The sequence below is a fragment of the Nerophis lumbriciformis genome, linkage group LG03, assembly GCF_033978685.3.
Source record: "Nerophis lumbriciformis linkage group LG03, RoL_Nlum_v2.1, whole genome shotgun sequence".
NCBI lineage: Eukaryota > Metazoa > Chordata > Actinopteri > Syngnathiformes > Syngnathidae > Nerophis > Nerophis lumbriciformis.
Window position 1 is genome coordinate 36065001 of NC_084550.2, and position 23770 is coordinate 36088770.

A 23770-nucleotide genomic window follows, 5' to 3' on the forward strand; every position below is an offset into this window, starting at 1 on the left:
CGTAGAGAAATGGTCGGAAGTGCCGTAGACCCAGGATGACAGCCAGCAGTTCTTTTTGTGTGATGCAGTAGTTCCTCTCTGGTCTATTTAGGGAGCGGCTGAAGTGAGCAATGACATGTTACCCTTGCTCCCCTTCCTGGGACAGCACTGCCCCAATACCCACATTGCTTAGACTTAGACTTCTTTTTATTGTCATTCAAATTTGAACTTTACAGTACCGATAAGAACACATTTTTGTTAGCTCATTGTAGTGCAGAATAAAAGAGCAATAATGTGCAGATATAAATAAATAGATTACTGTACAGATAAATATATTGCACTTTTTCATATGCATCCACGTTTATGGATGTATGTTATATTGTCTTTATATTCCAGCGAGTTAATCCGTTTTTGGGGGGGAATTGAAGGAATTATTTTGATGCGTTCAAGAGTCTGATAGCCTGAGGGAAGAAGCTGTTACAGAATGTGGAGGTTCTGCTAAGGAGGCTGCGGAACCTCTTTCTAGAGTCCAGCAGTGAAAACAGTCCTTGGTAGGGGTGGGAGGAGTCTCTACAGATTTTCTGAGCCCTGGTCAGGTAGCGGCTTTTTGCGATTTCTTGGATAGGAGGAAGACGAGTCCTGATGATCTTTTCCGCTGTTCTCACCACTCTCTGCAGAGACTTCCAGTCTGAAGCACTGCAGGCTCCAGTCCAGACAGAGATGCAGTTGGTCAGTAGGCTCTCTATAGTGCCTCTGTAGAATGTGCTGAGAATTGAGGGAGGGAGCTGTGCTCTTTTCATCCGACGCAAAAAGTGCATGCGCTGCTGAGCTCTTTTTACAAGAGTTCCAGTGTGTAGGGACCAGGTCATATTGTCAGTTATCTGCACCCCCAGGAACTAGGTGCGCTTACGATCTCTACTGCTGTGCCGTTGACGAAGAGTGGAGCGTGGCTGGAGTGGTGCCTCCTGAAGTAGACGATGATCTCCTTGGTCTTGTCGACGTTCAGGACCAGGTTGTTGGTTCTGGGTCGGATGGGGAAGCTAGTTGACAAAATGTACATGAGGGCTCTGCACTTGGTGCCATCAATGTCACAGTCGACGCACAGACCATAAGGCTGCCCCAGGCGGCCCAGCCGGAAATGTGGCAGGGTGAGGCAGCTCTGGGTCATTGGGGGTAGAGGGTCTACCATTCTGCCACCCCGTTGTCGTTTGATGACGGCCGAGGAGCTGGGCTTCTTGGGACTGGTGCAGGGCAGTATCGCGAAATGTGGCTTGGTTGTCCACATCGGTAGCATCCTTCTGGAGGATGCCAGGAAACCTGGCTCTTGGTTCCCCGTTGCGAGTCATTGTGGGGGTGTGCTGGCGGATTGGCAGGTCACTTCTTCGCTGTCGTCTGCTTGACGAGCCATATGTCTAATGTCGGATGGTTGTTGGTTTGTGCCCGGTATGAGCTCAACCCGCTCTGCATCAGTCAGGCCCTCTGCCAGAGTCTTTGGTTGTAGACGCTGCACAAAGACCTGGAGAGCAAGTTCTTCCTGTGCAGCAAAGTCAAAGGCGAGGTTTCTCTTCTTTCCTCCGTCAGTGGACTAACTTGTTCCAAGCGTCATCAGCGTAGGTGCGGCGACCAACATGATTTTGTCATGCTCTCTCGATAGCTAGCCAGTTCAGTCTCTCTTGTGGCTGCATGTCTTTGAGGATCTGAAAGGCTCTTCCTTCCAGCTCGAAGGTAACCTGGACTGTCTCTTCTGCTGACCAGTTATTAAACTGAGCAGCCGACTGCACTTGGATGAGTTTGGTCTCTGGGGGCTCTTCTCCATTATACTATGGCAATTTCATAACCTGCGGCCGGTTTCGGTCACGGAGTACTGTTGTGGCTGCTCGTGAGCTGTGGCGTTGTTCTTCCTCGCAGACAATGGCTGGACGGCCATTCCTGTTTGTGCAACGAGGCGGCAATTGCTCTTTACTGGTTGAGGATCACTGACTCCATCAGGAAAACCGGCGGGAGCTTCAGTGGGGGGAATTATTCTTGCTGCATCATAACTCAGCATCCTGGGACAAACTCCCTTCATCACATGCATGCATGTGATAAACTCTTTAATCCACTTCATCTGCGATGCTGTTTTACAGCCCACTTTTGACACTTGTATAACAGGTTTAGACTTTGTAATGCAAGACTGCACAGGAATTGGCATTTCATAGAAACTCGCTTTTATTTCAGAACAGACAGAACTTAACCAACAGTGACACCACTTTAACTCCTGGTGCCAAACTAACATTGTCGCAATGCATGCTGGTAGTTTCACCTAAACACGCTACAATATTTTTTGTATAGCAGGACATATAAAACAAGCCTTTTGTCAATTAAAAAACCAAACAGTTGCTGCTGGGATTGATGTGGAAAATGTAATTTCTCCTTTCCAGTACAATGGGGAAATACAGCAAAAAAAATTCCGGTTTATAACCCATGCTTATTAAAGTCTTTCATATTAAACTTGCCAGTCATTGATAATCATTTGCTACACATATTTGTTACAAATCCAGAATGTGACAGTGAAATTTTAATGCACCCTGAAAGGCATACTCATTATTTCCAGTGTAAAATTTTGCGCTTCATTGCTTTGGAGAGATTTGACGCTTGAGGCTTTTAAGCGCCTGTGATATTCCTTCAAAGTAATTTCTATGATGTTTATTTCAACGTTATTAGGAAGCTCAGATGAATGCGTTTATTTGTGAAGGACTGTGTTTGAATCACGGTACGTGTCACGGGCGTTTGAGGCGCAATGTCAGCAGCAAAAATGTGGAAAAAAAACAAGATCCGGCAATCATTGTTTAAAAATCAACAGCGCGTTGTCTAAAAGTTGTGTGTTTTTTTTTTTTACACAGTCATGACAACATGTTGTCTTTTTAATATAATTCAAACTTTACCGTAACAAACCATGTTTTGTGTGTCTTATCTGCTGCAGGAAAACATGTGTAGAAGTTAGTTGAGGTTACATTTGAAGGAACATATTAAGCATACATAAATGCTACTGGGTACCACACACTTCCGTAGTCGATACCTTTCAATTTCCACGATTTTGTGTGCTTATTTGACATCACAATAAATAAATGAAATCTACTCAAATATGTTTGTATTCACTACTTTATTGTTAAGTGTTTCAAAATGTCAATTATTTAAAGATCACTGTGCTTCAACATATTCTGGCACAGAAGTCAATATCAGTGTCGCCTGCCTGCCAAGAGCTAACTAATAAGGTTGTACAGTATACTGGTACCAATGAAGTACCGCGGTACTAATGAAGTAAAAACAGTACTATACTGCTTCTGAAAAATACCGGCCACGCTGTGACGTTGCTTGTAAAAAGAGCAGAGGCGCAAGTTAGGAAACGCAAACGCATGGACTACATCCAAGCAGAAACAGGGTGGAGATAGTAAAGGGAGAATGGACGCATCTTGGAGCGGTATAGCTCGGTTGGTAAAGTGGCCGTGCCATCAACTTGAGGGTTCCAGGTTTGATCCCTGCTTCCGCCATCCTAGTCATTATTCACATGTTGCACAATGAGATGTAAGCAGGGGATCATGTGTACATTCCTGCAACTTCCTGTTTGTAAAAAATATATTTTATTAGTATTTATTTAATATACTAACAGCATTTCATGATTAATATTTATAAATTAAGATTCCTAATAAATGACACTAGAATAAGCACACATTTGATTGGTAAATCATAGTGTAACGACCTGGAATGACACTTTATGTGTGGTGTTGGAGTTGTCCGACTTTTTGTGTGGCTGTAAACGCATCACTGGCTAAGTGCCATATGTGCATGTGTTGGTGCAAGTGAGAAAGAGCGAGCGCTGCAGTTGATATAACAAAGTTGGTTTTGGTCTGGTTTGTACTGCAGAAAATGACCAGTTTTGCTAGATATAATTTTTTTTTACCAATGTTTTGGTGATGTGTTTATGGCCGACAATAAAGAGTTTTGCTCAGTAAAGTGATGGATGGAATTCATGTCCTCAAAGCGTCTCAACAGACATTACAATATTTGAACAATGATGACGAAAACTGTTTTCTCTGTCGTGTCCGTGTGTCGAAAATTGTTATGCGCTTATTTTTTTATTTGATTTTGTGCGTGGCATAGATTTGCCGTGCGCAGAGGACGCTTGAGCAGTGCGCAATTGCACAGGCGCGCATCTTAGAGGGAACGTTGCTTACAAGTATCATCCCTGCAGGACAAGAATAGCTAAACATGCTTCACTACACCCCGTAGGAGGATGCAATAGCTAACCGAAAAACAGCAAGCGAGCGCTCCTCAATGTAAACAAATGGGTGGACCTACACAGACATCGACTAACGATACCAAGTATGTTATGCTATGTTGATATTTTTTATTATCACAAAACCTTTTGTCGTTTTTTTATAGTTAAAAAAACAAATCCATGAAATACGTGCCAAGACAGAAGAGAACTTTAATTATGACCAATGTATGATATTGTAACTACTTGGTATTGGATCCATTTGTAGTATTACACAAAACTGTAAAAAAATGTAAAGTATCAAACAACAGAAGAATAACATACGTCAAAATAGAACATGTTAAAACAGAAAGTAAGCAGATATTAACAGAAACTGAGTGAGTAAAAAACACTTATTCTTCTGTTTTTTTGGATACTTCACATTAGTTATGGGCGATTCAACAAATGTGGGTATTGATCTAATACCAAGTAGTTACAGGGGGCAGTATCATTCATTCACATTCTAATACTTTCAAATTCTCAACATCATTAAATGACTACATATTTTAAGCACAATTTTTAATCAGATAAAAAACAGGATGGTGATGTCCCAGGTCAAAACATGCATTTAACTGTAAAACTAATCATACAAACAAATACTTTGTGTTGTCCAACTAATAAAAATCCAAAATGATTGAGTTAACTGCCTTCGAAAAGCTTTAGTATTTTTGATAGGGCTTCATACGGTGTTAATAATTGTGCTGTAAAGCAGTGTTTCTAAGCGTGAGCCCCAAAAAGGGCTGCTAAAAATGATCATTTTCCCAACTGTGGTATGTACCGTATTTTTCGGACTGTAAGGCGCACTTAAAATCCTTTCATTTTCTCAAAAATCGACAGTGCACCTTATAACCCGGTGCGCCTAATGTACGGCATAATTCTGGTTGCGCTTACTGACCTCGAAGCTATTTCATTTGGTACATGGTGTAATGATAAGTGTGACCAGTAGATGGCAGTCATACATAAGAGATTCGTGTAGACTGCAATATGATGGCAGAAAACAACACCAAAACTTTAAATGTTCCATTGAGAATATAGAACATTACACAAAAGTTTTTAGTATGACTTCGGTAAGCTATGAAGCCGCACCGCTTGATGGATTGTCGGCGTATTAAACATACGAGTATTAATAACAATAATGGATTAGATTTATATAGCGCTTTTCGAGACACTCAAAGCGCTTCACAGAGAAGTGAGAATCCATCATTCATTCACACCTGGTGGTGGTAAGCTACATTTGTAGCCACAGCTGCCCTGGGGTAGACTGACGGAAGCGTGGCTGCCATCCATCATTCATCATTCATTCACCAGTGTGAGCGGCACTGAGGGAAAGGGTGAAGTGTCCTGCCCAAGGACACAACGGCAGTGATTTGGATGGCATGAGGCGGGGTGCGAACCTGCAACCCTCAAGTTTCTGGCACGGCCGCTATACCTACTACGCCATGCCGCACTATGGTGTGTGTGTATAAAGACCGCAAAATTGCACCCATTAGCAGACATATTATCTGGCGTTTTGTTTCGCAATATTATGCAAAACCAACTTTTCTTACCTTCTGGTACCTGCTGATCTGTGTTTGGGATCTGCATAAGTCCTGAAAATTTGCGCACGCCCGCCACAGTCAATAAACTTCTTCTTTTTCTCTATCTTCTTGTTATGGGACATTCATCCTCCGCTGTTGCCATTTCTAATATAAAGTAGTGTAAAGTTCTTACTTATATCTGTCAGTAAACTCGCCATGAAAGCACTAAAACATACCGGTATAGTGAGTTTACATTATTCGCCCAAGGAACTGTAGTTATTAGAGGGTTCCGGTCGGACGGTTTTTCACGGGACACATTTCCGGCCTTGTTGTTGCATTATTGAGCCAAGGATGAGGAGATGCTGCTCCCTTATCCGTCATCGGCAGTGCGCCTTTTAATCCGGTGTGCCCAATGGTATGAAAAATACGGTATACGCCGCAGCGGTATTCCGTGTAATACTCTTTTCCACCACTTGTGGCAGTAAACAATTGACTGAGTGATACATGTCAAGCGCAACCAATCAGAAGAAGTCTGGAGAAAAAGTTATGAGAATTGATTGAATTGCTTTAAAAAGCAATAAATATTACTTCTGTGAGCTAAATAGCAATTCAAGTTTTCATGGCCTTTTTTTGCCTTTCCATGTGTCTTTTAGTAAGTGCTCAACATTCCTATTGATCATACACTGCGACTCTGCAGCCCTGTGACGAGTAATGATAGTCATTCTACTCACAATCATCATAACAAACGTGGTGCATGAGGAAATATCAAGTGGAGGTTGTCATTGACAACAGGTCTTACCTCGTAATAAACACTGTCATTGTGTTCAAAGTCACCCGTCTTCCTGGGCAGCACGTGGACGTGGACATGCTGGAAGCAAAGAAACAAATTGTTTAACGTAGCTAATTTACTCTGACCTGCTTTAAACCGCCGTCGTCCAATTTTGCTTACTTTTATATTTATCTATGTTTGCCTTCAAATATGTTTATTTTGCTTTGGTAGGCTTACGTTGTTCTAGTAGAATCTCACACATGGTATATACAGCATGGTTGGTATTTCATTTTTACACACTGTATTAAAACAACCTAAAATTTCAGCTTTTTTTTAACAGTGAAAATATTTTTACATTTTAGAATGTAAAAATAATTAATAAAGTAGTAATTAAATATACTTAGCTATACCTTCACAACTAGGCGAGGCCTCATGCAGTTATAACATTTAATAACTATGTACACAAAAAAAAATCATATATTGTCTTTCAAAAACATATTCGTCCACTTCAATAAATTATACAACAACCATATACTGTAGATCATAGGTGTCAAACTCTGGCCCGCAGGCCAAATTTCACGTGGCCCTTGAGGCGATATCAAATTAACACTAGAGCTGGCCCGCCGATTATATACAGCGGCGGTCCCGAAAGAGTTAGTACTGCAAAGGGTTCTGGGTATTTGTTCTGTTGTGTTTATGTTGTGTTACGGTGCGGATGTTCTCCCAAAATGTGTTTGTCATTCTTGTTTGGTGTGGGTTCACAGTGTGGTGTGTATTTCTAACAGTGTTAAAGTTGCTTATACGGCCACCCTCAGTGTAACCTGTATCGCTGTTGATCAAGTATGCGTTGCATTCACCTGTGTGTGCGTACAGAAGCCGCACATATCTTGTGACTGGGCCGGCACGATGTTAGAATGGATGAAAAGCGGACGTGACGACAGCTCGTAGAGGATGTTAAAGGCAGTGCCTTTAAGGCACGCCCCCCAAGACTGTGGTCCGGGTGGACTACGAGATATAATGACTGATGAACACCTTCGTTCGATAATGAAGCTCAAAGCCTGAGCCCCGACATTAATGAACTAGCATCCAAGAAAAGATGGCAGGTATCTGGCTTGGGCACATCAGATTAGATCAGTGTGTTGCAAACTGAGCAGTTTAAAGTCCTGAATGGTTGGTTTATTCATTATTATTTAATTTTCAAATTTATTAGCCTGTGGAAGAAGTTAATGTTGATATTTACCTCAGAAGGCTGCAAATAGAAAAGAGGCATTACATTTTTATTTAAATTGTATTTGATATGCCATTGATATTTTTTAATTATTATTATTTTTATTTGAAACTCGATTTTGCATGTCACTATAAAGTTATATAAGCCTTGCTTGTTCAATATTCAATGCAAAACTTGTTTGGGTCCCTATTAAAAGGTTAATTTGTTCAACCTTGGCCCGCGGCTTTGTTCAGTTTTACATTTTGGCCCACTCTGTATTTGAGTTTGACACCCCTGCTGTAGATGGTAGAACATTGATGTGCATGAAAGAACATCAAAATACAAAACCCAAAACCAGTGAAGTTGGCACGTTGTGTAAATGGTAAATAAAAACAAAATACAATGATTTGCAAATCCTTTTCAACTTATATTCAATTGAATAGACTGCAAAGACAAGATACTTAACGTTCGAACTGGAAAACTTTGTTATTTTTTGCAAATATTAGCTCATTTGGAATTTGATGCCTGCAGCATGTTTCAAAAAAGCTGGCACAAGTGGCAAAAAAGACTGAGAAAGTTGAGGAATGCTCATCAAACATTTATTTGGAACATCCCACAGGTGAACAGGCTAATTGGGAACAGGTGGGTGCCATGATTGGGTTTAAAAGCAGCTTCCATGAAATGCTCAGTCATTCGCAAACAAGGACGGGGCGAGGGTCACCACTTTGTGAACAAACGCGTGAGAAAATTGTCCAACAGTTTAAGAACAACATTTCTCAACGATCGATTGCAAGGAATTTAGTGATTTCACCATCTACGGTCCGTGATATCATCAAAAGGTTCAGAGAATCTGGATAAATCACTGCACGTAAGCGGTGATATTACGGACCTTCAGGCGGTACTGCATCAAAAGGCGACAACAGTGTATAAAGGATATCACCACATGGGCTCAGGAACACTTCAGAAAACCACTGTGAGTATCTACAGTTTGTCGCTACATCTGTAAGTGCAAGTTAAAACTCTACTATGCAAAGCGAAACCCATTTATCAACAACACCCAGAAACGCCGCCGGCTTTGCTGGGCCCGAGCTCGTCTGACAAGTCCACATTTCAAATTGTTTTTGGAAACTGTGGACGTCGTGTCCTACGGGAAAAAAAGAAGAAAAGAACCATCCGGATTGTTATAGGCGCAAAGTTGAAAAGCCAGCATCTGTGATGGTATGAGGGTGTATTAGTGCCCAAGACATGAGTAACTTACACATCTGCGAACGCACCATTAATGCTGAAAGGTACATACAGGTTTTGGAGCAACATATGTTGCCATCCAAGCAACGTTATCATGGACGACCCCGCTTTTTTTTAGCAAGACAATGCCAAGCCACGTGTTACAACAGCGTGGCTTCATAGTAAAAGAGTGCGGGTACTAGACTGGCCTGCCTGTAGTCCAGACCTGTCTCCCATTGAAAATGTGTGGCGCATTATGAAGCCTAAAATACCACAAAGGAGACCCCGGACTGTTGAACAACTTAAGCTGTACATCAAGCAGGAATGGAAAATAATTCCACCTGAAAAGCTTCAAAAATTGGTCTCAGTTCCCAAACGTTTACTGAGTGTTGTTAAAAGGAAAGGCCATGTAACACAGTGGTAAAAATGCACCCGTGCCACCTTTTTTGCAATGCGTTACTGCCATTAAATTCCAAGTTAATGATTTTTTTTTTTTAATTACGCAAATTGACGTAATCTACCCTGCTTCTACCAGCCACTTATGCAGATCCCAAATACAGATCAGCAGGTACCAGAAGTTAAGAAAAGTTACTTTTGCATATAATTGCGAAACAAAACACCAGATACTATGTCTTACCTCATACACACACACCATAATAATACTCCTATGTTGAAGTACAGTACAATCCATCAAGCGGTGCGGCTTCATAGCTTACCAAAGTCGTACTAAAACATTTTGATAGATTTTTGAGCGCCGTGTAATGTAATGTTCTATATTTTCAATGGAACATAAATGTTGATATTGTTTACTTGAGTCATATTGCCATCATATGGCAGTCTACACTTATCTCTTATGTTTGACTGCCATCTACTGGTCAAACTTATCATTACACCTTTACCAAATGAAAATTGCTTCGAAGACGGTAAGCAAAACCAGAATTATTCCGTACATTAGGCGCACCGGGTTATAAGGCGCACTGTCAAGTTTTTAGAGAAAAAAATGATTTATAGTCCGGAAAATGCGGTAAATGTTTCCTACACGTCACTTATCATCTTTATAAAGCTGCATTTCAGGTGTTGGTGACACACCACGGTTACGTCTGGATTCTAACAAATGGCTAAATAATTCAGCCATGCCAAGAGTTTAGCAGTGAAAATGAAATACAATGATTATTTCATAGTGTATAACTGTTGCAGACACTTCATGACGTATTAACACGTGGTGAATTATTAAGTTCTCACCTTCACAGTTTGTCCGGCTTCAGGGCCGTCCTAGTGGGAACAGAAGGAGGGCAATTAGGAAAGAGACGGAAACTGTCAAGCATTTACATGAATCATTTAGAGATTTTAATATCAGATGAGCTGGAGCACTTTGCTACTCTTCTCCAATTAAAACAAAAGATTTGTGTCAATACATTGGATTTGATACGTGTATGTTGACTTGATGGTAAGATAGCAAATCAAACACTTTGATGCAGGTAATGAGCGCATATGAAGTATAAACAGTGAGTAGTGATGGGTCAGACGATACTGATCGATACTTTATGGAACCCAAGGATTGATACTGTGTCCCTTGATACTTACAAAAACCCCAAAGCACACTAGCTGTGTCCCAATTCAGGGTCTGCATCCGGCCTACGCAGCCTCAGAAGGCTGGACCTTCGGATGCACCTCCGAAGGATGCGTCACCTGTTGTTAAATGGGACAGTCTGGCCTGCGGAGGATACTTACATTTGAAAGTATATTGTCTGCCGGTGCCGGTGCTTGTATTTGCCGCCATCGTCAAAAAGATCCGGGTTGAACAAAGGCCCGCAAAGCATCTTGGGATATGGGCGGCCACAAAGGATAGTCGCGGAGCATCCTCCGAATACAGGGAAAAGGAGGGCGCATTCGTCGGCTGCATTTGGAGGAGCCTTCGAATTTGAATGAATTGGGACAGCCTTCGCGCAGCCTTGTGACGTAAGCGGCCTTCAAATTCGCCCTTCAAAGGATGCAGACCCTGAGTTGTCTTGGCTGAATGAGCAGGTATCGGACACCTCAGTCTCCTGAGACCAGTGGTTCTTAACCTGGGTTCGATCGAACCCTAGGGGTTCGGTGAGTCGGGCTCAGGGGTTCGGCGGAGGTCGAGACACACCCGACTCATCGTGTGAATAAAAACTTCTCACTATCGGCGTATTACGGATACGGCAACAGCAGAAGTCAGACTGATTTGCAGGTTTGTAATTTGTTGTGAGTTTATGCACTGTGTTGGTTTTGTTGTTTGAACAAGGTGATGTTCATGCACGGTTCATTTTATGCACCAGTAAAAAAACATGGTAACACTTTAGTATGGGGAACATATTCACCATTAATTAGTTGCTTATTAACATGCAAATTAGTAACATATTGGCTGTTAACTAGTCATTATTAAGTACTTATTAATGCCTTATTCGACATGGCCTTATAACACTAACCCTCTAACCCTGGCCCTAACCCTAACCAAATAACTCTAAATTAAGTCTTTGTTACTTAGAATATGTTCCCCTAGTGCAGGGGTCGGCAACCCGCGCATGCGGCTCTTTGATCACTTTGATGCGGCTCAGCTGCATACTTGCCGACCCACCCGATTTTCCTGGGAGACGTCCTAATTTCATTGCCTCTCGCAGAAAACTCCCGTGATTGACATATTTTCCAATTTACACCCTAACAACAATAATAAGGGCATGCCATGATGGTACAGCATTTAGCGCCCTCTACAATCTGTACAAACAGTGTGCCAGCCCAGCCTGTTGTTGTGTGCATCTTCTGCTTGCACACGTAAGTGACAGCAAGGCATACTTGGTCAACAGCCACACAGGCTACACTGACGGTGGCCATATAAAACAACTTTAAGACTCTTACTAATAATGCGCCACACTTTGAACCAAAACCAAACAAGAATGACAAACACATTTCGGAAGAACATCTGCACCTTAACACAACAGAACAAATACCCAGAATCCCATGCAGCCCTGACTCTTCCGGGTTACATTATACACCCCTGCTACGACCAAACCCCATCCCCACCCCAACCCTGGTCCCCCTCACATCAAACCCCCCCCCCCTCCGTGCGTCGGTTGAGGTGGGTGGGGTTTGGTAGCGGGGGTGTATAATGTAGTCCGGAAGAGTCAGGGCTGCATGGGATTCTGGGTATTTGTTCTGTTTTTTTTAAATGTTGTGTTACGGTGCAGATGTTCTCCCGAAATGTGTTTGTCATTCTTGTTTGGTGTGGGTTCACAGTGTGGTGCATTATTAGTAAGAGTGTTAACGTTTTTCATACCGCCACCGTCAGTGTAACCTGTGTGGTTGTTGACCAAGTATGCCTTGCTGTCACTTACGTGAGCAAGTAGAAGCCCCATACAATGTTAGTCTGGGCCGGCACGCTGGTTGTAGTGGGCGCTAAATGCTGTAACATAACGGCACGTTCGAGAGAATATTTGCCCCGGAATACCCTGGAATACGTAGTCTGCCGGAAAAATCGAGAGGATTGGCAAGTATGACGCTGTCAAGCACCATTCGTATAAATTTTGCGGGCCGCACTAACATTCAATTATCATATTAAGGTGTGGGCCGCATGTCTGAGACCCCTGGTTTATACCTAGCACAAAGCAAAAAAAAAACTTTGTATGCAGTGTTATTGCATTTTAAATTTCAAAAGATTTTTGTGGCTCCTATTGTTTTCTTTAATTTGTGAAACTGGTCAAAATGGCTCTTTGAGTGGTAAAGGTTGCCGACCCCTGCCCTAGTGTCCAAAAAACTCTAAATTAAGTCTTTGTTACTTACAATATGTTCCCCATACTAAAGTGTTACCAAAAACATATAACTTTGTCTTGAATTTGAAAAAAATAAGGGTTCGGTGAATGTGCATATGAAACTGGTGGGTTTCGGTACCTCAAACAAGGTTAAGAACCACTGCCTTAGACGCATCCTTGTTCATCCATGCGGACTGGACACTGGCCGAGAGTTAGTGGGCGGCCGGGAGTGGAGTTGGCTCTCTTGGTTGCTTTGTTGGGTCTACTCTCGTCTCTGGCCATGCTCCCCCCACCCCAGCAGACGATGGAGTGGAACACCGCAGAGGCCACCACAGTGTATGTTTCGTTTACTTTTTATTCATAGCTGTATGTAGAAGTGGCTGGTTGCATCAGCTCTGCTCTTTTAATGTCTTTAATGTTCTTTGATGTTTGATGTTTCCCTCTTACACACATGCTTATGTGTGCAATGGCTATGAGTTTTTTTTCTCCCTAGGCCTCAGTCTGGACCCCCTCTCCAGGGACCCAGGTTTAGACTGAATATTTTTTCTCTCCTCCCCAGCGTATACCTGTTTCTCACCTTTTTTGTAAGGGGCGCCAGAAGTTGGCAGCGATCCTGTTCTGTCTCCCTGTAATGTTTGTCTGCTCTTGAATGGGATTGTGCTGAAAATCGTAATTTCCCCTCGGGGATTAATATAGTATTTGTGATTCTGATTCTAATTCTGATTCTGATTCTGATACAGCTGCTGTGTCATTCGTATGGGAAGCGACAAACTGTATTTATTAAAAAGCACCTTTTTCCGGCGCATAGGTCACAGCTTGTACTGAAATAAGTCGAAAAAGAGGAGTTTTTGCTGACATCAATATAAATGGTATTAACAAAAAAGGAAAAAATACAAAGCGCGGGATCTTTTTGATCTTATCGCACTAAATAAGATAAATGTTCATTGGCCAGAGTTGCACTTTCCATATTCCTTTCTGCAGTTATTTGTTAAAAAATACTAGCTACACATGTTATTTGCAGGTCAAATGTAATGACTTTTTAAAAATTCAGCAGTTGGCAGATGATCCTTATGAAACACGAAAACGGTATGTGCTGTGTCAATACAGGTAGTGAGTGTGCCACACATTCACTGAGGCGATGTTTGCCCATCAGTAACTGAGTATATGTAGAAACTTTGTAGAAACATTTTTCATGATTAAATTATTGAAATATCACTTGAAATTGCACAAAAAAACATGTCTGTGAAACTGTATGGCTGTAGTTGTGTCTTAAAGGGGAACTGCACATTTTTTTGGGGAATTTTGAATTTCGTCGACAATTATAATGAGAGACATGGCGATGTGTTATGTTATGTGGGGACCCCCAACCTGGGTGACCTGCTGCAAAGAATGCCAATGGGGTATCCACCGGCATAACATTGATTTATTTTATCAGCTATAACATGTTCTTGGTTTTTTTTCTTTCATTTCTTGACTTTTTGGACTGACAGCAAGTTCAGGAAGTGGCTTCAAAGTCTACATTTACTTCATTTGAACACAATTAAATCCACAGTTTTTACTTAATCTTTACTTAAAGGCCTACTGAAATGTGATTTTCTTATTTAAACGGGGATAGCAGGTCCATTCTATGTGTCATACTTGATCATTTCGCGATATTGCCATATTTTTGCTGAAAGGATTTAGTAGAGAACATCGACGATAAAGTTTGCAACTTTTGGTCGCTGATAAAAAAGCCTTGCCTGTACTGGAAGTAGCAGACGATATGCGCGTGACGTCACAGGTTGTGGAGCTCCTCACATCTGCACATTGTTTACAATCATGGCCATTAGCAGCGAGAGCGATTCGGACCGAGAAAGCGACGATTTCCCCATTAATTTGAGCGAGGATGAAAGATTTGTGGATGAGGAAAGTGAGAGTGAAGGACTAGAGGGCAGTGGGAGCGATTCAAATAGGGAAGATGCTGTGAGAGGCGGGTGGGACCTGATATTCAGCTGGGAATGACTAAAACAGTAAATAAAGTATTAGCCACAACACAACCAGGCTTATATTTAATATGCTACAAATTAATCCCGCATAACAAACACCTCCCCCCTCCCGTCCATATAACCCGCCAATACAACTCAAACACCTGCACAACACACTCAATCCCACAGCCCAAAGTACCGTTCACCTCCCCAAAGTTCATACAGCGACATATATTTCCCCAAAGTCCCCAAAGTTACGTACGTGTGACATGCACATAGCGGCACGCACGTACGGGCAAGCGATCAAATGTTTGGAAGCCGCAACTGCATGCGTACTCACGGTACCGCGTCTGCGTATCCAACTCAAAGTCCTCCTGGTAAGAGTCTCTGTTGTCCCAGTTCTCCACAGGCCAATGGTAAAGCTTGACTGTCATCTTCCGGGAATGTAAACAATGAAACACCGGCTGTGTTATCCGGCACAACAGTCAGGGGGTGCATTCTACGGCGGGGGTGCGTTATCCGGCACAACACCTGCCGCAATACACCACTTCCCACCTACAGCTTTCTTCTTTGCTGTCTCCATTGTTCATTGAACAAATTGCAAAATATTCACCAACGCAGATGTCCAGAATACTGTGGAATTTTGCGATGAAAACAGACGACTTAATAGCTGGCCACCATGCTGTCCCAAAATGTTCTCTACAATCCGTGACGTCACGCGCAGGCGTCATCATACCGAGACGTTTTCAGCAGGATATTTCGCGCAAAATTTAAATTTGCACTTTAGTAAGTTAACCCGGCCGTATTGGCATGTGTTGCAATGTTAATATTTCATCATTGATATATAAACTATCAGACTGCGTGGGTAGTGGGTTTCAGTAGGCCTTTAATGCTTCTTGCTGTATACAAAAAGGGCATGAGCAGACTCTTTTTCCCGAGGAAGCTCAGGTCCTTTAATGTGTGCAGCAAGCTGTTGGAGATCTTTTATCAGTCAGTTGTGGCCAGTGCCCTGTACTTTGCAGTGGTTTGTTGGGGGAGCAGCACCAGCAAAAAGGGACTTAAACCGGATTGACAAACTGATCCGGAAAGCCAGCCGTTTGTGTCAGTGAGGGACAGGAGGACCCTGGACCAACTGCTCGCCATCATGGACAATTCTGCCCACCCACTCCACCAGACAATTGAGGGACAGCGGAGTTCAAACTCCAACAGGCTCCTTCAGCTTCGTTCCCAAACTGTGCAATTTAAGAACTCCTTCATTCCGCACTTCATCCAGCTGTATAATCACTCGCCACACAGCAATAGATGATATTTGTCTATTACCTGACCGCTTCTATGTTAGCTACCTCTCTTTCTTTATGATGCCTATTTTCTGCTGGATCTACTCTCTATTTTATGCTGCAGCTGTTACATATATTGCAATATTGTACATGGTAATTGTCAGTGACGTGCGGTGAGGTTGATGGCTGGTGAGGCACTGACTTCATCACAGTCAGATTTACAAACATATGAACCCTAAAGAGTATCTTATTCACCATTTGATTGGCAGAAGTTAACGGGTTATGTTTAAAAGCTCATACCAGCATTCTTCCCTGCTTGGCACTCAGCATCAAGGCTTGGAATTGGGGGTTATTAAATCACCAAAAATGATTCCCGGGCGCGGCGCCGCTGCTGCCCACTGCTCCCCTCACCTCCCAGGGGGTGATCAAGGGGATGGGTCAAATGCAGAGGACAAATTTCATTACACCTAGTGTGTGTGTGTGTGACAATCATTGGTACTTTAACTTAACTTTAACTTTACACATACAAACTGTAGCACACAAAAAAGCACATTTAATAAAAAAAAACGTTATTATGGTCTTACCTTTACTTATAAAATAAATCCATGAGCCGCTATTGTGCTGGATTAATGCAATCCCTCACGGGAGTGTTATATCAACTAAAGCCCTCACTTAAACTTTCCACGTGCAAGATTGAATCTATTTAAAAAAGTGTAACCGAGGGTTTATAAATGTCGCCTATACTGTATGAAACTACAAAATAACAAACACGGAGGCTCCAGTTTACACGAGGACCACTTTATTTACCTTCTTTCAAAAACTTTTCGCTCCACTCCGTGTCAAAATTCCGCTCTTAGCGCCTTCAAAATAAGAGCTTAAGGCATATACTGTATAACAGCGCATAACAGGAACTTAACATCACAAAGAGGAAAGCCCATAAAAATAGGTTACAAAAGTTATTTAATAAGAAGCCAAAAAGTGCAAAAACAATAATGTTCGTGTTGGAGGAGTTGTGAATTAGGTACACCTGCAGTCTGCAGGTGTACCTAATGTTGTGGCCCTGCAGTCATTCACAACTCCTTCAACACGAACATTTTTGTTTTTGCACTTTTTGGCTTCTTATGAAATAACTTTTTTAAATAGATTCAATCTTGCACGTGGAAAGTTTAAGTGTGGGCTTTAGTTGATATAACACTCCCGTCAGGGGTTGCCGTGCATTCTACGGCGGGGGTGCAGGAGGCGAGCCTCAGCCAGTGTGTCTTTTGCAGCCGTTTTATGATCGCTCAGCACAAAAAATACTTTACACACATACAGTTGTTGACAAAATACACTGTACATTATATACCTCAGCTAACTAAACTATGGAAATGTATAATATAATTCATATAGCAATACGGTCTCACTGCACAGCAGACCAGCAGTTAGCCAAGTCCGCAATCCATGTTGAGGCACAACGCAGTGACGTGCCTCAACTGGCTGCTGTTCACCGCACCGTCTCTTCTCAGTATTTGAACGGCAAATGTGAAAATTCAGTGATTTTAAATAAAAATAATCTAAAACGGGTGAAGTTAAATGGAAAATAACTTTATAGTATAATAACTGGATACATATAACAATTTAATAAAAAAAAAAAAATGTTTACATTTTTTTTCTTTCCATGATGGCAGGTGAGGCCCTGCCTCACCTGCCTCTAGTGACTGCACGTCACTGGTAATTGTTATATATTGTATATATTACATGAAAATATAATATAATGTAATATATCAGTATATATCATATACTGTATATATAATATGTAAATATTACATATATGTATTTATATTGCTACATTTTTTGTCTACTTTATACCTGCATTATCCTTTCCATCCTTTGTAACTGGGCTACTGTGTGGAACAATTTCCCTTGTGGATCATTAAAGTTTGTCTAAGTCTAAGTTGGCAGAAAACCATCAATCTATCAAAATCTACTTTCTATATTCTCAACATCAACACTGGGAATAAACATGTGTGATGCTTGATCGTCAGTATTTTATTCATGGCAGTGTTTTAATGTGCAGGCGAGCTGTCACGACTGATCTTCTGTCATCACTTCTCATCACCTCCACAGTCAAAGAAAATGATATGAAGGTAAAAAGATTTGTTTTTTTTGTGTTCTCTCACCTAACCTGTGAAACAATTTTCTGAAAGGGCTTGCAGCGCAGGCGAGCTGCTATTTTCATATTAGCATATATATCACCAGTTATGCAGAATAGAGCCATCAGTCTAAGGTGAGGGCCTGTCTGGGCGTCCGTGGGCGTCAGAGTTTTACTTGTGTTTGGATTCTATATCGCATTATTATCCATGAAAGATGAGCTATGCAAGTAAAAAGGCATATTATGGATCATTTTGTTATTGTTTTCTGAAGAAAAATATTTACATTCTGTCAACAAAAAATCTTCATTACCCATTCTCTTCATGTCTCTGTGGGTAAATGTCCAATCTAGTTTTGGTTTTGTTAACAACTGCCTATGTCTGACAAGCAAAAGGATGTCAACTTAAATGATTTCACTGTATTACATAAATAATATTAACCCCTTAAAGTATTATGTATACATATATACATACATACATATAGTCAAGATTTCTGTGGTTTATCCGTTACACAGTGCTCAATACCGGGGCAGAACGGAATATACGTTAGGTCAGGAAAATCCCCTGGAGAGCAGGGAAACCTGCGAAACAGGCTTGTAGGGATGAAATAGCCTCTGTGTTTTTTACTGACCTAACGTATATATATATATATATATATATATATATATATATACATACATATATATATATATATATATATATATATATATATATATACATACACAGTACAGGCCAAAAGTTTGGACACACCTTCTCATTCAATGCGTTTTCTTTATTTTCATGACTATTTACATTGTAGATTGTCACTGAGGGCATCAAAACTATGAATGAACACATGTGGAGTAATGTACTTAACAAAAAACAGTGAAATAACTGAAAACATGTTTTATATTCTAGTTTCTTCAAAATAGCCACCCTTTGCTCTGATTACCGCGTTGCCCACTCTTGGCATTCTCTCGATGAGCTTCAAGAGGTAGTCACCTGAAATGGTTATTACTTCACAAGTGTGCTTGAAGCTCATGAAAATAAAGAAAATGCATTGAATGAGAAGGTGTATATAAATATATATATATATATATATATATATATATATATGGGATGCAGAATTTTTTTAGCCCTAGTGTCCTGAATGATCTGAATGTTTACATGTTGGAATAGTTTGAATTGGTTGAAAATGTGGAAGTAGTTTAGCGTCAAAATAAGACCCGGTAAACGAGAAAAACACTCTGAGACCGCAGATCTCCTCGAAGCCTTATCCCCCAAAAGTATAGACTCCTTTTGAAAATACGGTGATCCTGATCAGCCCCAAAATCCAAAGACTTGTTCTTTATCCCATCTCTGTCTTTTCCCGAGTGTTTTATGAAAATCCCCCCATAACTGTTTGAGGTATGTTATGCAGAACAACATGTTATTAATTTCTTACCTGGATGGCAATAGTGAGTGAGGTGGCGTTGAAGTGCTTCTCAACCAGGTTAGCAACTTTCTGGGTGGTGTTGAATAAATCTGTAACTTCATCAGCACCCAGATCCCGAAAACGCTCCACTTGTCTCAGGGGGCAAACAAGTACATCTTAAAAAAAAATGATGTTAAGGAAGTTTGCAGAACAAAGTGGATGACATTTTAGCTCCTTTCTAGTATCTTGTCAAATCCAATCAGATTAAAATGTATTAATAAAGTGCTTTTCATACATAAAGGGCTTAATAAACTTAAAAACAATAGCCCGATGAACCACTTCCCTGCATCATCAGTCACACACACGCACGTACACACACAGGCACACACACAAACACATTCAGATGGCCGAATACAGAGCAGGCAGATGAAAAAACACTATCGCATTGTAGAAAGTGTTAAAGGGGAACATTATCACAATTTCAGAAGGGTTAAAACCATTAAAAATCAGTTCCCAGTGGCTTATTTTATTTTTCGAAGTTTTTTTCAAAATTTTACCCATCACGCAATATCCCTAAAAAAAGCTTCAAAGTGCCTGATTTTAACCATCGTTATATACACCCGTCCATTTTCCTGTGACGTCACATAGTGATGCCAACACAAACAAACATGGCGGATAGAACAGCAAGGAATAGCGACATTAGCTCAGATTCAGACTCGGATTTCAGGGGCTTAAGCGATTCAACAGATTACGCATGTATTGAAACGGATGGTTGTAGTGTGGAGGCAGGTAGCGAAAACAAAATTGAAGAAGAAACTGAAGCTATTGAGCCATATCGGTTTGAACCGTATGCAAGTGAAACCGACGAAAACGACACGACAGCCAGCGACACGGGAGAAAGCGAGGACGAATTCGGCGATCGCCTTCTAACCAGCGATTGGTATGTGTTTGTTTGGCATTAAAGGAAACTAACAACTATGAACTAGGTTTACAGCATATGAAATACATTTGGCAACAACATGCACTTTGAGAGTGCAGACAGCCCAGTTTTCATCAATTATAATATTCTGTAGACATACCCTCATCCGCTCTCTTTTCCTGAAAGCTGATCTGTCCAGTTTTGGAGTTGATGTCAGCAGGCCAGGGAAGCTAGGGTCGATATTCTTCTTTACCATCTGTGTCGTAGCATAGCATTCGTCGGTAAAGTGTGCGGAACAAACGTCCAATTTCTTGCCACTTTCGCATCTTTGGGCCACTGGTGCAACTTGAATCCGTCCCTGTTTGTGTTGTTACATCCTCCGACAACACACCGACGAGGCATGATGTCTCCAAAGTACGGAAAACAGTCGAAAAACGGAAAATAACAGAGCTGATTTGACTCAGTGTTTGTAATGCCCATCCATCCATTTTCTACCGCTTATTCCCTTTGGGGTCGCGGGGGGCGCTGGAGCCTATCTCAGTTACAATCGGGCGGAAGGCGGGGTACACCCTAGACAAGTCGCCACCTCATCGCAGGGCCAACACAGATAGACAGACAACATTCACACTCACATCCACACACTAGGGCCAATTTAGTGTTGCCAATCAACTTATCCCCAGGTGCATGTCTTTGGAGGTGGGAGGAAGCCGGAGTACCCGGAGGGAACCCACGCAGTCACGGGGAGAACATGCAAACTCCACACAGAAAGATCCCGAGCCCGGGATTGAACCCAAGACTACTCGGGACCTTCGTATTGTGAGGCAGATGGACTAACCCCTCTACCACCGTGAAATGGCGGATTGCTTCCCGATGTGACGTCACGTTGTGACATCATCGCTCCAAGAGCGAATAATAGAAAGGCGTTTAATTCGCCAAAATTAACCCATTTAGAGTTCGGAAATCGGTTAAAAAAATATATGGTCTTTTTTCTGCAACATCAAGGTATATATTGACGCTTACATAGGTCTGGTGATAATGTTCCCCTTTAAGTCATCTTTGAGGCCTCCAGCCAAGTAGTGAAGTACTTCACGGTCATGTGATGGAACTTTCTCCTGCATGAAAAGTATGATCTTCCTAGAAACTACACACTTCTTTCTGATCCATTTTCCTGATCTTGCATTTGATTTGGGAACTTCGTCCAGTCCAATGAAACGTCAGTAATTCTGTAAACGTCTGCGCAAATTTGCTTAAATAGCATGGATTCAAAAGTAAGTCCTAAGTAGCTGCAAGGAACAATCAGAACCAGCTGCCCAGCAAGTATAATGTATGGAGCTACCAGTCTGATGTGGCTTGTAAACATGTGTGTTATCCTCTCCATGAGCGACAGACAAGAGGGACAGGCTTGGAAATTATTTTATCAGGAATTGGGTGAGACTGACGAGATGCCTGTCTGATGTAGGCCTCTTCGGCAGGAACATTTTGGAACTGCCATCAGCTTGGGATACAGGCAGGGAAAGGCTCGAATGGAGCTGGAGTTGAAGGATTCCACTGACCAGCTGGTGAGAGCAACTGGATCTCAGATAAAACAATGAGGAAGTGGAAAGCCCAGGAAGAAGTTGACCAGGCTAAAGCACTGCCTGGTCGTCGGCAGAGTCCAGGAAGGTCAAGCATAAAGCCATGGTGGTGGCAGAAGTGACAAGGGTGGAGCAAAAAAACACCTCAATATCAAAGCCGGATGTCATGAGAAAAAGTCACAGACAGGCCCATTTCATTGTCACATCTGTTGAAGACCCCCACAAACCGAGCTCAGTTTTCTTATCAGATCCACCTATGACACCTTACCTTTTCCCCAAAACCTTCACTAATGGTTCAGCACTGAAGAGGTCTGTCCCTTCTGTGATATCATCAATGCGAGTCGCCAGCATATCTTGTCAGGCTGAAAGACAACACTGCCCCAAAGCCACTACCAATGGTGACCCAATCAGGTGCTTAGGAAATTGGTACAGGTGGCAGAGTCATGCAGGCAGGAGGCCAACAGCAGACTCTTGCTCCAGCAAAGCAAATATTCTGTTTACAAGAGCTGGAGAGATCACCAGCACAACCCACCAAAAAAGACAGCAGGACTCCTCTCACCCGGCAGTGAGTGGTCTATGGCAAAGAAACTCCTATTCCCCAGGGAGATTGTAGAAGCATCACTACTGCCAGACAAAATCATCATGCTGGTGGAACTCCCTTTCCCATGGGAGGAGGGTATAGAGGCCACGAAGGAGCGGAAGTGGAATAAAAGGGCTTCGTCAGGTCCTCAACCATCCACCTACTTTGCAATATTGGCTACACAGTAACAGCCTATTAAAAAGCCATTCAATAACTGACTGAGGAGGCAGAACAATTAAGCTTCTGGTTAAGGATGAAGCAGAAGATTTGGGGGTAACACCTTGGCGGAGGATGTACTGAGGTTAAAGGAGTGAAACATCAATGACTGGTGGTCCCCACCTGATGAGGTAGTTAGTCCCACAGGGGTGTCCAGGGGAACATACTTGCAACAAGGCACCGGTGGAGGTGCATCAGGCAGAAACGCCCAGCAGGTAGACCATTAACACGTATCTTCTTAAGCAAAAGGACAGGATTCTTACTTCTGTCAACACACCTCTAAGAGTTAGAACTTCAATAGGCACAAAATAATGTAACCAATATCACAAAACAATATTAACAATATTCCGAGGGCCAATAAAAAATAAGCTCTCTGGCGGAATGTCGGTACACCTCTGTACCAAAACAACGCATGAGTGGACATAGAGATATACCTTTTTTTAATCTAAGTGAGTGACAAAACATTTTGAAATGTTTAATAATTTTGCATGACAAGCATGTTTTTAAACTGTTAACCTTTACTACTTCTTTCATTCAGTATCAATGCCCAGGAACTGGAAATTGGTACTGTATTGGTTCAGATGTGAACAGTACCCATCCCAACTCGTCACACCGCTAATCTTCACTCCTAGTTTCCACACTTGACTTGCTTGTAAGAGTCTGTAGCAGGGATACTCAACTCAATAATTTTAGGGGCCACATTTCCAGAAATCTAGGGACCGGGGGGACAGGACTTCTCTCTTCACTATTATTCTTATTTTGTATATTTCTGAGAACCACTTCTGCTACAGTAAACAATTGATATTGGTGTATTTATTTTGACAGAGTTATAGGAGCGCTCTGCTTTTTTTCCCCAAAAAAAGCTAGTCAAAGATCCTCTTTATGACAGCATTTTAACAATCAGCTGCAAAAATGTGAGTCTTGCACACACTTTTTTAACTGAACTTGCGGGCCACCA

General features: G+C 41.9%; 1 protein-coding gene across 2 annotated transcripts in view; it reads right to left on the reverse strand.

Annotated features, from left to right (window-relative positions):
• Window positions 1-23770, reverse strand: part of LOC133583834 (bis(5'-adenosyl)-triphosphatase-like) — a 282505-nt gene that overhangs the window by 37766 nt on the left and 220969 nt on the right. For both annotated transcript variants that reach the window (XM_061937675.2, XM_061937676.2), the window contains exons 3-5: window positions 19554-19699; window positions 10233-10262; window positions 6590-6658 (exon numbers count right to left, since the gene is read on the reverse strand). In XM_061937675.2, coding sequence (XP_061793659.1) covers window positions 6590-6658; window positions 10233-10262; window positions 19554-19699 — 245 coding nt within the window. The remainder of the gene's footprint in view (window positions 1-6589; window positions 6659-10232; window positions 10263-19553; window positions 19700-23770) is intronic.